Source organism: Oratosquilla oratoria, chromosome 31 (genome assembly GCF_046742065.1).
Source record: "Oratosquilla oratoria isolate Oo_2021 chromosome 31, ASM4674206v1, whole genome shotgun sequence".
NCBI classification, from domain to species: domain Eukaryota; kingdom Metazoa; phylum Arthropoda; class Malacostraca; order Stomatopoda; family Squillidae; genus Oratosquilla; species Oratosquilla oratoria.
Window position 1 is genome coordinate 33,435,163 of NC_134807.1, and position 12,788 is coordinate 33,447,950.

The 12,788-nt window shown below is 37.0% G+C and overlaps 1 protein-coding gene across 6 annotated transcripts in view; it reads left to right on the forward strand.

The window, feature by feature from the left end:
* Positions 1-1,324, forward strand: part of LOC143041508 (dual specificity calcium/calmodulin-dependent 3',5'-cyclic nucleotide phosphodiesterase 1A-like) — a 629,075-nt gene extending 627,751 nt beyond the window's left edge. For 3 of the 6 annotated variants that reach the window (XM_076213460.1, XM_076213463.1, XM_076213462.1), the window contains 2 exons: positions 287-394; positions 603-1,324. In XM_076213460.1, the coding sequence (XP_076069575.1) occupies positions 287-394; positions 603-724 (230 nt within the window). In that variant the 3' untranslated portion in view covers positions 725-1,324. The remainder of the gene's footprint in view (positions 1-286; positions 395-602) is intronic. The other 3 variants (XM_076213461.1, XM_076213464.1, XM_076213465.1) reach the window with 1 other exon arrangement.
* The last annotated feature ends 11,464 nt before the right edge of the window (positions 1,325-12,788 follow it).

Consider the following 12,788-nt stretch of genomic DNA (forward strand, 5'->3'; position numbering starts at 1 on the left):
TGGCCTTTTCGAGTCTCTCTCGATGTTGATGGCTTAGAATTAAAGGGTATTGTGGTTGATAAAAGTGTATATCTGTTCACTGGGACCCATTCAGTGTTGTATATATATATATATATATATATATATATATATATATATATATATATATATATATATATATATATATATATATATATATATATATATTATGTATGTATTCATATATGTATATGTTGTAGAGAAATCTGTAAATATCTCCTAGCTAGCTACAACCTTACTTTATATCAACCTAAATTTGTGTTTCCAGAACCTGGTGGTCCCATCAAACGACCAGTTCGTGGCTGCGAGGTGAGGCGTCCGTGGCAGGAGCGACTTAGCTCAAATAAGATCCGCTGGAAAGAGAACGCAACGCGAGGTGTGTATGTTATCTTCACTTTCTCTGATTTAAGACTGATAAGCAAGATTATTGTAAAGACATTTTGATCTAAGAATAGTCTAAATCATCGCACAAGTTATCTAAGGGAGCGGGTGTGACTTGTAGCACTCAGAACCACTTATGATTTTCTTTATAAAAAAAAATAATGATTATTAGATATATTCATTATATTTACTCTCCTTGGCAGATGCTGAACTCCGCGCTCGGCAACAAAAGGTCGACGAAGAAGCGCTGAAAGAAAACGTGAAAGAAGAAGAAGAAGAGGAAGAGAGTCAAGCCGAAAGCACTGAAAAAGAAGATACGACCTAGAAAGATCTGAAAAAGAAAAATTCTTATCTCAGTTAAAACTGTCAGATCATTATAAACATGTTCACGTGAAATTGCACAACCTCTTTCCTAAAACGGTGGAACTGAATTTGACATGAAACGTTGGTATACAGGAAGGTGTACATTTTCTGTTCATATATATGCATACGTAGAAAGTCCACCAGGAACGATATATTGAGTCTAAGCTATTTCTTCTCATACGCATGCGCACGCTAGAACGCCCCCCACCTCTTGCGTGTACATTGTGTGACAATGTAAAAGTATATCTATGAGTTCACATGTATATGTACTATATATGCGTAAGAGGGCCAGCTAGCATACAGTATGTGCTAGTAATGATCTATAAACTCTTGTTTATGTGCGCCCGCGCGCGCGCGCGCGCGCGTGTGTGTGTGTGTGTGTGTGTGTGTGTGTGTGTGTGTGTGTGTGTGTGTGTGTGTGTGTGTGTGTGTGTGTGTGTGTGTGTGTGTGTGTGTGTGTGTGTGTGTGTGTGTGTGTGTGTGTGTGTGTGTGTGTGTGTGTGTGTGTGTTTGTGTGTGTGTGTGTGTGTGTGTGTGTGTGTGTGTGTGTGTGTGTGTGTGTGTGTGTGTGTGTGTGTGTGTGTGTGTGTGTGGGTGGGTGGGTGGGTGTGTGGGTGTGGGTGTGGGTGTGGATGTGGGTGTGGATGTGGGTGTGAGTGGGTGTGAGTGGGTGGTTGGGTAGGTGGGTGTGGGTGTGGGTGTGCGTATGTATATATGTGGGTGTGAGGATGTGTCTGCATGCGTGGGTGTGCGTATGCATATGCGTGTGTGTGTGTGTGTGTGTGTGTGTGTGTGTGTGTGTGTGTGTGTGTGTGTGTGTGTGTGTGTGTGTGTGTGCGTGCGTGAGTGTGTGTGTGTGTGTGTGTGTGTGTGTGTGTGTGTGTGTGTGTGTGTGTGTGTGTGTGTGTGTGTGTGTGTGTGTGTGTGTGTGTGTGTGTGTGTGTGTGTGTGTGTGTGTGTGTGTGTGTGTGTGTGTGTGTGTGTGTGTGTGTGTGTGTGTGTGTGTGTGTGTGTGTGTGTGTGTGTGCACGTGCGTGTATATGTGTGTGTTTGTCTTTGTGTACTTGCGTGTATGTGTATGTACGTGGGTGTATGTATGTGTGTATTATAATGTATGTATATCTTGAGAGTACACGTCCAACCTATGTCAGCGCGCGTGTTGTATGTGAGCGGAAAAATATACGCGAGAATAGTGTTAGATTTAATGTTACGAAACTGATTTTTTAGATTTTATTTTTCTGAAGTGTGTGTGTGGGTGTTCATCTCTGTGCATGTATTGCACGCGCTCTCTAAACACGCACGAACTTTAGGTACAGACTATATCACAGATCACTTTGTCTGGATTGGCGGCCCAGCCAATGGGAGATCCAGTCCGGAGCTTCTTCTAGTCGATAGAGATATCACTGCAATTCCTCTCTCTTGCTATAGATACTTAGATTACGTCATTTCCGATACTTGCATTCACTTTCCCTTGGAAAATATGATACACACTTTTGGCCAATGAAACTTTACATATATGTTCACCATTACTCAAAGAAGCTCATATATTCATATATAAACATTTCCTTTCATATAGTATATATATGTATATATATATATATATATATATATGTATATATATATATATATACATATATATATATACATATACACAAACATATACATGTATATGTATATATATACATATATACACAAATATACATATATATATATATATATATATATATATATATATATACATTCAATGTCGTACATATATATATTTATATATATATATATTCGTGTGTGTGTGTGTGTGTGTGTGTGTGTGTGTGTGTGTGTGTGTGTGTGTGTGTGTGTGTGTGTGTGTGTGTGTGTGTGTGTGTGATTATATATATAAATATATATATATATATATATATATACATTCATATGTATATATATGCATACATATGTATATATATATATATATATATATATATATATATATATATATATATATATATAAACATGTGTGTATATCAATATATAGATATTTATATATCGGGTATATGCATACATATATATTTATATATACATATATATATAGTACGTTATGTATTGAACATTTTATATCACGCATTATATATTATGTGGTATATAGTATATATTATGTATTATTATATATTATATATTTTATATATCATTAATATTACATATATGTATATTATATATTATATTTTATATATTATATATCATATATATCATATACATTATATATTGTATAAGATAATAAAAATTATTGCCTCAAGTTTCACTGACTGAACACCCGCAGCCCCAGATTAGCCGGCCTCAGACCCAAGGCCCTCCAATAAATCTGTTTGCGAAGAAATCTTGGACTGTTCTTTTGTGTTTATTAGTGTAGGACTATGTCACTGGTTTGTGGCAGCAGCAGAAGGGGAGAGGACAACGGTTGTCAGCTCACCATAAGGAAAAAGCTTGAGGATGTACAAAGTTGATGAAGATTTTCTGCCTGCCCCACCGGGAACCGTGTGTCAACCCATCGGGGTTCTGCCTTCAGATGGAAGTGAAGGTTTTGACAGATTTTGAAAGGAAACTACTCTCTCCGACGTCCGTCTTGCAGGACCACTACTTATACATAACCATCATTGACCCATATACTCTACACTACACTCTATGTATATATATATATATATATATATATATATATATACATATATACACATATATATATATATATATATATATATATATATGTATAAATGTGTGTGTGTGTGTGTGTGTGTGTGTGTGTGTGTGTGTGTGTGTGTGTGTGTGTGTGTGTGTGTGTGTGTGTGTGTGTGTGTGTGTGTGTGTGTGTGTGTGTGTGTGTGTGTGTGTGTGTGTGTGTGTGTGCGTGTGTGTGTGCGTATGTATATGTGTATATATATACATATATATATATGTATATATATGCATATATATATATAGGTATAGATGCATATGTATATATATATATATATATTCATTTATATATACTGTATATATATATATATATATATATATATATATATATATATATATATATATATATATATATATATATATACTCACATTCAATCCTCCGCTTGAGCTGTCGCATTTCTTTGCTATCGCGGCTTCCTAAATAACAAAACACATCACACCTCTACTGCACCCCAGATACGATCACGGCAGGGTGGTACGTCGTCGCCAAGTGCCGAGTGATTCACACGCTGAATGGTTGTCACGTCAGTGTCACTTAAGGACACTGTGATTGGCTAGCAATATCCTGAACCTTTCTGCCACCTTTGCCTCGCCATCATGGAAGTGTATGTTGCCTCAGTGAAGTGATAGCTCCCTCATTTTATCTCTCTCACACATATTTTTACTCTCTTTAGTTCAATCACTCGGTCTCGCATGCTCACTCATTCATTCACTAGCTTTCGCTCGTTCCCTTATTCACTCACTCTTGCTCTTGCTCTCAATTGTTTTCGCTCACTCATATGCTTCTACCCTGACTGCTTGTGAGGTCAGGGCGTCTGGGCCACAGGGAATGGCTCCCCGTAGTTTGGGTCATCTCACCAACCCTGCCTCGCCATTATTCTCTTCATATGTAACTCTTGTTTTTTCATGTTTCTTTATACTTATATGTTAATGTATCTTTGTATGATTAAAAAGTAACGAAATTTGTTAACTATGTGGTCAAATAGGGGTTCATGGCACGACTTATATTTATTACCCTAAACTATATGGTTTAGATATCGCGGGGTTTTTTTTAATCGCTTCAAGACAGCGACACCAAATATGCCCGGCAGTTGAGAGTATTGTGTGTGTGTGTGTGTGTGTGTGTGTGTGTGTGTGTGTGTGTGTGTGTGTGTGTGTGAGAGAGAGAGAGAGAGAGAGAGAGAGAGAGAGAGAGAGAGAGAGAGAGAGAGAGAGAGAGAGAGAGAGGGGGGGGAGAGATTCACCATGGTCTTGGATCACGTGTTGGACTCATGATCAACAGCTATTTCCCTCCCGAAAGAGAGCTCAGAGCTCATATATGACCGATCTATGCGTAATGATGTGTGTGTGTGTGTGTGTGTGTGTGTGTGTGTGTGTGTGTGTGTGTGTGTGTGTGTGTGTGTGTGTGTGTGTGTGTGTGTATTCACTTGGTCTTTGGATCACGTGTTGGACTCGTGATCGACAGCTATTTCCCTCCTGGAAGAGAGCTCAGAGCTCGTAGGTCCGATCTATGGGTAATGCTATGACCTTGCACACACACACACACACACACACACACACCAAACTCCCCGCCCACGAGAGTCAGAGTAACGACCCGAGGCACAGCGATACCGAAATAATTTCGGCCCTGGGCAGGATTCGAACTGGGTACTGGGAGCACTTCTACTTCCCAGTTCAGCGCTCTACCAACTATGCCACCGAGTCGGTGTGTGTGTGTGTGTGTGTGTGTGTGTGTGTGTGTGTGTGTGTGTGTGTGTGTGTGTGTGTGTGTGTGTGTGTGTGTGTGTGTGTGTGTGTGTGTGTGTGTGCGCGCGCGCGTGTCTGTATCTTTACCCAGCACCGATTCTTAGATAAAGCTACAAACCAGATTAATCTCAATACTGACGACTAGGAGACCTCAGAAGCGATACGAAACATGATCATCCCAAACTTCTCACCTGATTCTCGCTTCCCTGTGAAAGAAAGAGAGAAAACTCCAGAAGACCATAGAAAGGAGTGAGTACAAATTGTAAAACAAGATTACAGAAACAGAGAGTAAAAAAGTGAAGAACGGGGAGAAGTATACGAAGACTATGTCTAAAACCAATATATATATATATACAATAGTGTCCCTCATGGATTAAAGCCTCTCAACATTTTCATACGTAGCACTCCCTTCTCAAAACCCAGAACACATCAAAACACTCACATTGGGCAAAAACTTCACCAATAATTACGCAATAGCATGAATGTGAAATAAATGACGAGAGTACACACATATACCTTATTAAGTTGGAGGGGGGAAGGATCTGTCTCAGTGGGTGTTGCCGGTCTCTTCCTCTTCCTGGATCTTCTGCAAGAAATGTTTGGAACCATGGCACATGCACACACACATAAACACAAACACAAACACACACACACACACCGACTCGGTGGCATAGTTGGTAGAGCGCTGAACTGGGAAGCAGAAATGCTCCCAGCACCCAGTTCGAATCCTGCCCAGGGCCGAAATTATTTCGGTATCGCTGTGCCTCGGGTCGTTACTCTGACTCTCGTGGGCGGGGAGTTGGGGGTGTGTGTGTGCAAGGTCATAGCATTACCCATAGATCGGACCTACGAGCTCTGAGCTCTCTTCCAGGAGGGAAATAGCTGTCGATCACGAGTCCAACACGTGATCCAAAGACCAAGTGAAAAAGACCAAGTGAATACACACACACACACACACACATATGCATACATACACACACACACACACACACACACGAGTATATCAATTAATCATCAATCAAATCAGCCATCCTGAGTCCACTGCCGAACAAAGGCCTCCTTCATAGCATTTCATGATTCACACGACCGCGCCAACCTCTGCCACGTCACTCCTGCGAACTTTTCGATCTCGTCTCTCCACCTTCTGTCTGGTCTCCCTCTTCCACAATTCCCATCTCGCGGCGTCCATTCAGTAACACACTTGCTCCATCGCTCATCAGCCGTTCACACTAATTTACTTGCCCAATTGCACTTCCTCTCTTTTACCGCCTCCACAGTATCTTTCACTCTGGTTTGCTGTCTCACCCAACTTGCTCTCTTTCGGTCTCTCAGTCTTATTCCCATCATTGATCTCTCCATCCTCCTCTGTGCAGTCCTTAGCTTTGTTTCCATCGCCTTCGTTAGTTTCTAAGTCTCACACCCGTAGATTATTGCTGGCAGAATGCACTAATTGCAAACTTTACGTTTCAAACATAAATGTAGAGAGCCTCTCAGGATTTTATTATACATACCAAACACTTTCCAACCAATTGTTATACGTCTCTTCATTTCAGTATCATGATCTTTCGTCACTTTCACCATCTGGACTAAATAATTATACTCCTCAAATTCTTCAAGACTCTCACCATCGATTATAATCTCTTTACTTTGAACTTTTTTATTGAACATTACTTTGGTTTTACTCTTATTCATTTTACACCTACTTTGAGACTTTCCTTGTTCAGATCACTCAGCATATCTTCCAAGTCTTCTGCTCTTTCTGAAATAAGAGTAATGTCATCTGCAAATCTTAGGTGGTTCAAATATTCGCCATTAATCTTCAAACCTTTCTCTTCCCAAATAAATCTTCTGAAAACCTCTTTCAAACATGCTGTAAATGATTTGGGTGAAATGGTATCGCCTTGCCGTACTCCTTTCTCGATCTTGATATTTTCTGTATCTTTATGTAGTCGAATTATAGCGGTACATTTTGCATAAATATTTTCTAAAACCCTTACGATCTCTTCGTTTGTACCCTGTCGGTGGACGAATTAATTATCGGTCTGCTGGTCGTCTCGTGGTTGAGTTGTCCGCCTGAGTCCGGGGCTCTATGCATTTTGTTCATGATAATGATGCGTGCTGCTGCTTTAGCCCATACCAATTCCCCAATCCCTTTATTGATATTTTTCTGGTTGGCGATGAAAACAGACTCCATCGCCTGAAGACGATGGAGTCTGTTTTCATATGTATATGTGTGTGTGTGTGTATATATATATATATATATATATATATATATATATATATATATATATATACACATATATATATATACATATATATATATATATATTGTATATATATATATGTATATATTCACTATGACAAAATGTTGTGGCACATATGTAATTAATAAACACGAAGAACCCACAGTCGGAATAAAAAGGAAACTTTAGAAGAATGTGTAACTTCTATATTTCGGCTAATAGCTATAGCCCTCTTCAGGAAAGTACAGATTACAAGAATTTGCAGAGACATAAGTACAATGAGATATGAGTAGAAGGGGAACACGCAGAGTTAAAACAGGACGATCCGTCACGCAGGGCGGAGTCAGAGGTGAGGGGATGTGTGGGTGGAGGTGTGAGGTCATGAGAAAGGGCGGGAGGAAGGGTCAGGAGGGTGATAATTCTTAACCAAGCGGCTCACAGCTAGCCGTGAGATAATGTCCGGGGACAATCGACCTTTGGAGATGTTCAAGTTCGGACATTCTTCGATTAAGGCTGATTCAACAATTTTTCTTCTAAAACTACTGTTGGACTTGAACAAAAATGTTGTCCTTGTCCCAGTCAAGACTGTGATTTTTGGTACTGACGTGTTGGAACACCGCGGAATTTTCTTAGGCATACCTAATGGATCTTTTGTGCTCCATTAACCTGGTGTTAAGATCCCTTCCGGTTTGACCAAGGTACATTAAATCACAATCTTTACAAGGAAGGTTATACACTCCTGGGGACTCAGCCTTAATCGAAGAATGTCCGAACTTGAACATCTCCAAAGGTCAATGGTCCCCGGACATTATCTCACGGCTAGCTGTGAGCCTCTTGGTTAAGAATTATCACCCTCCTGACCCTTCCTCCCGCCCTTTCCCATGACCTCACCCACACCTCCACCCACACATCCCCTCACCTCTGACTCCGCCCTGCGTGACGGGTCGTCCTGTTTTAACTCTGCGTGTTCCCCTTCTACTCATATCTCATTGTACTTATGTCTCTGCAAATTCTTGTAATCTGTACTTTCCTGAAGAGGGCTATAGCTATTAGCCGAAATATAGAAGTTACACATTCTTCTAAAGTTTCCTTTTTATTCCGACTGTGGGTTCTTCGTGTTTATATGTATATATGTATATATGTATATATATATATATATATATAGTATATATATACAGTATATATATATATATATATATATGTATATGTATATATATACATATATATATGTATATATATATATATATATATGTATACATATATATATGATGTAAGCGGAATAGGAAACACAGGAGTCTTAGTCTTGAGTTTATTCCTGACTAGTTTCGCAGGTATGCTTTTTCAATAAACTCAAGACTAAGACTCCTGTGTTTCCTATTCCGCTTACATCAACCTGTCAGAATGTCTCAATATATATATATATATATATATATATATGCACATATACATATGTATATATATATGTATATATATATATATATATGCACATATACATATGTATATATATATGTATATATATATATATGCACATATACATATGTATATATATGTATACATATATATATATATATATAGATAGATATACATACATATATATATATGTTATATGTATAAATGGGCGGGAGGCTTTCTCTTAAACAAGTAGAGTTAAATGTGATTGCTAGTTCTGCTTTTTGTATATTCTTTAAGACATTCTCTTTGTGTCTTAAGGTGGTCTTATTGTCTCTGTTGAGATCTGAGATGATTTTTCCGTAAGAGGTCATCTGTGCTGCTAAATCGAAAATCGCATTTTGGCAGCACAGATGACTCCTACGGAGAAATCATATCAGATCTCAATAGAGACAATAGTACAACCTTAAGACACAAAGAGAATCTCTTGAAGAATATACAAAAAGCAGAACCAGCAATCACATTTAATTCTACATACATGTGTGTATATATATATATATATATATATATATATATATATCACGTTAAAACCACTGTTGGAGTAGAAAGGAGGATTGCAGTTTGCAATCGAAATATATATATTTCACGTCTCCAGTCGTTTTTGCTCTAACTGTGGTTTTCACGTGATTGAAAAATGTGTGATTACATTTTTCACCTGTAATATATCTATATATCTATATGTATATATATATATATGTACGTATATATATATATATATTTATACATATATACATGTGTGCATGCACATGTGTATGCGTGCGTGCGTGTGTGTAAAGTGACTCATCAGAGGTAGGACTACTGAGATTGTGCGGCTTCCGAAATTGCAACCGCCTGGTTTGTAATTGTGACAACAAATGCCCTGGGGCAGTTCCCCAACCTGGTGCTCGTGAGCATCTGTTTGGTCCAATAGAGGCTGGTAGATGCCTTACTCATGCATCAGTTATAAGTTTGGGACAGTACGCCCTCAAAGAATATGTTAAACATCTTCTTATACATGTTTGCATAGAATATATACATGTACTGTAAATTATAAAATATTGTGAAAACAAGCGTTGAAATTATTTTAAGGTTATATAGAAATATACTCAGAATTACGTTGACACACAAAAAAAACCCTGTGAACAACATTACAGGGCTGGAATGATTTAAACTATTTTTTCTATATATTTGCAAATATGTACAAGGACGTACTTTGACCCCCCCAACGAAAAACGTTGAGTGGTGAAGAAGAATATGGGAACATCGAGAACCATATACGTGACAAGGATGACGTTTTATTTATTTATATTGGGCCTTGATAACTGAGTTCATCCCATAGTCGTGGAGATAGTGAGACGCCAAGAACATGAATATGAAGCTAGGTTACCATTTTGTTTATCATCATTTTTATTTTCTATTCTTTTAGGTTCGTCTCTTTATGCAATAGGGGTCACTGACCCACACTAGTGAATGCATTCACTAGCCCCTAAAGCAATTGGGAAGTATTAAATTGACTTCTTTTCCTTACTTCCCATACAAAGGAACAGAATAACCCAAAAACGAATACGGTAAAGGGCGATTGGATCTTGTGTTGTTACCTTTGCATTTCGTCGACCCTCTACACTCATCCCCTTCTACTCCGAGCCTCGCGTCTAGTGTTTAATGCCCTCTCTCCTCTTTGTACCTTCTCTAGTAGCAAGTATCTCTCCTTTATGTTTAACCCTATCTTTTCGAGATATTTCCTGACACTCTCTCATTGTTTCCTTTGTAGTAGCCCTTTATCTCTCACTCTTCCCACTTTTCAACCCCATACCCGTCCACTTTCATGCCCTTACCGATGAGAACTTGATCATCTCCTCCTCCAAACTTACTCAAGCTGAAGTTTGTTCCTAACCTCCTCCTCCTCTCACATATCTCCAAAAGACTGCCAATAGTCCCTTCATCTTTTCTTTAGTTGTTCATCAACAACCCATCGTCTGCAAATCATACGTGTTTCGGATTCCAGCTCGTCTCACTCTCCCGACAGTTATTACAATTGTACAGTGTTGAAACGAAACGTTGTACATTCAATAAACACTTCCTCCTCAAATAATGTTAACTCTTTCAAAAATATTTGTCTTGTTTGCTCCTTATTTTCATTTCTCATATAAAATAATTTATGTACATATGAAACAAAACGGGAGAAATCACACATCCCTGCCTCCATCTTGAATCATCGTATTTCCATTCACATGCTTCGCTTCCCTCGTACACAGTTTTACTGTTTTGATAATTTCCTACTTTTAACATGATAATTACATGTTATGCCTCTGATCTAATCTTAGTGGTGTCATCTCTATCACTTACCTTTTAAGTCAGTATAGAAATATTCCTTCCATGTTTCCTCTTCTTCATCTTTTTTTATTTTTCTTGCCACATCCTTCTTGTCATGTTTACTTTAAACAAGAACTTCCCTCTCTCCTTCTTGTAGGTCCATCTTTGGTTTACCGTAACCATTGTCTTTTCTTTTTTATCGTTATATCTATGAATCATGAGGGGCTTACAGCAAAAAGTGCTTGACAGCGACCTAAGTTGTCTCTTTGTCCTGTGCATACAGTAACGGGTCAGAACCGGGGTCAGAATTTAATTGAGTGTCAGTGAAACTTCTATTTTACGTATGTGTGACATTTTCATACCATTCGCTTGTTTATTCATTCTTTATGTAATTATCTCTCTATTAATTTTCTTCCACCCCATCCTTCTTATACAACATTCCTCTTTCAAAAATTTTATAATTTTCTTTTTCACAACTTTCAATTCTCTTTCACGGTTATCCTCTTCCATATTAACTTTCAGAAAATCTCAACGTTTATGGCCATACCTCTCTAATATATCTATCCAATTCTATCATCTTTTTCGTATTTTCTCCTGACATACAGGAAACACTGTAAGTCTCAACTTTCCCACCAGGGACCAACGATAGTTACCTGCTTGTGATGATTCTATCAAGCAAATGATGGAGAAAATGATCTCCCAACTTCTCATCTTCCAAATTTACCAATATCGTTACCTCCATCTGGATATACAGCCCCAAAGGGTTGATATTCGGTCTCCGAACCAGAACCATCACTTCTCTATGAATTTTTATTATTTTCCCTCTTTTGTTTTGCAGTAAGAGAACTGATAACCAGCATCTGCTCTCCTACTTCTCTTATCAGTCGGTGGCATAGAAATAGACCCACACAGACAACACACAGTCCAAAATTTCTATGTGGAGAAATCTAAGTGAGGGTCCAAGGACCGTTCTTGACTTCTAGAGGGCTACACGTTTTCAGCCAGCGAAATTCGAGACAACAATGATTATTATCACTATTATCATTGTTGTTATTACTATTATTATTATGATTATCATTATTATTATCATTATTATTATCATTATTATTATTATTATTATTATTATTATTATTATTATTATTATTATTATTATTATTATTATTATTATTATTATTATTATTATTATTATTATTATTATTATTATTTTTATTATCATTATCATTATCATTATTATTACTATTATTATCACTATTATTATCATTATTATTATAATTATTGTTATTATTATTATTATTATTATTATTATTATTATTATTATTATTATTATTATTATTATTATTATTATTATTATTATTTATTATTATTATTATTATTATTATTATTATTATTATTATTATTATTATTATTATTACTATCATTATCGTTATTATAATTATTATTATTATTATTATTATTATTATTATCATTATTATTATTATTATTATTATTATTATTATTATTATTATTATTATTATTATTATTATTATTATTATTATTATTATTATTATTATTATTATTATTATCATTATTACTATTATTACTATTATTATTATT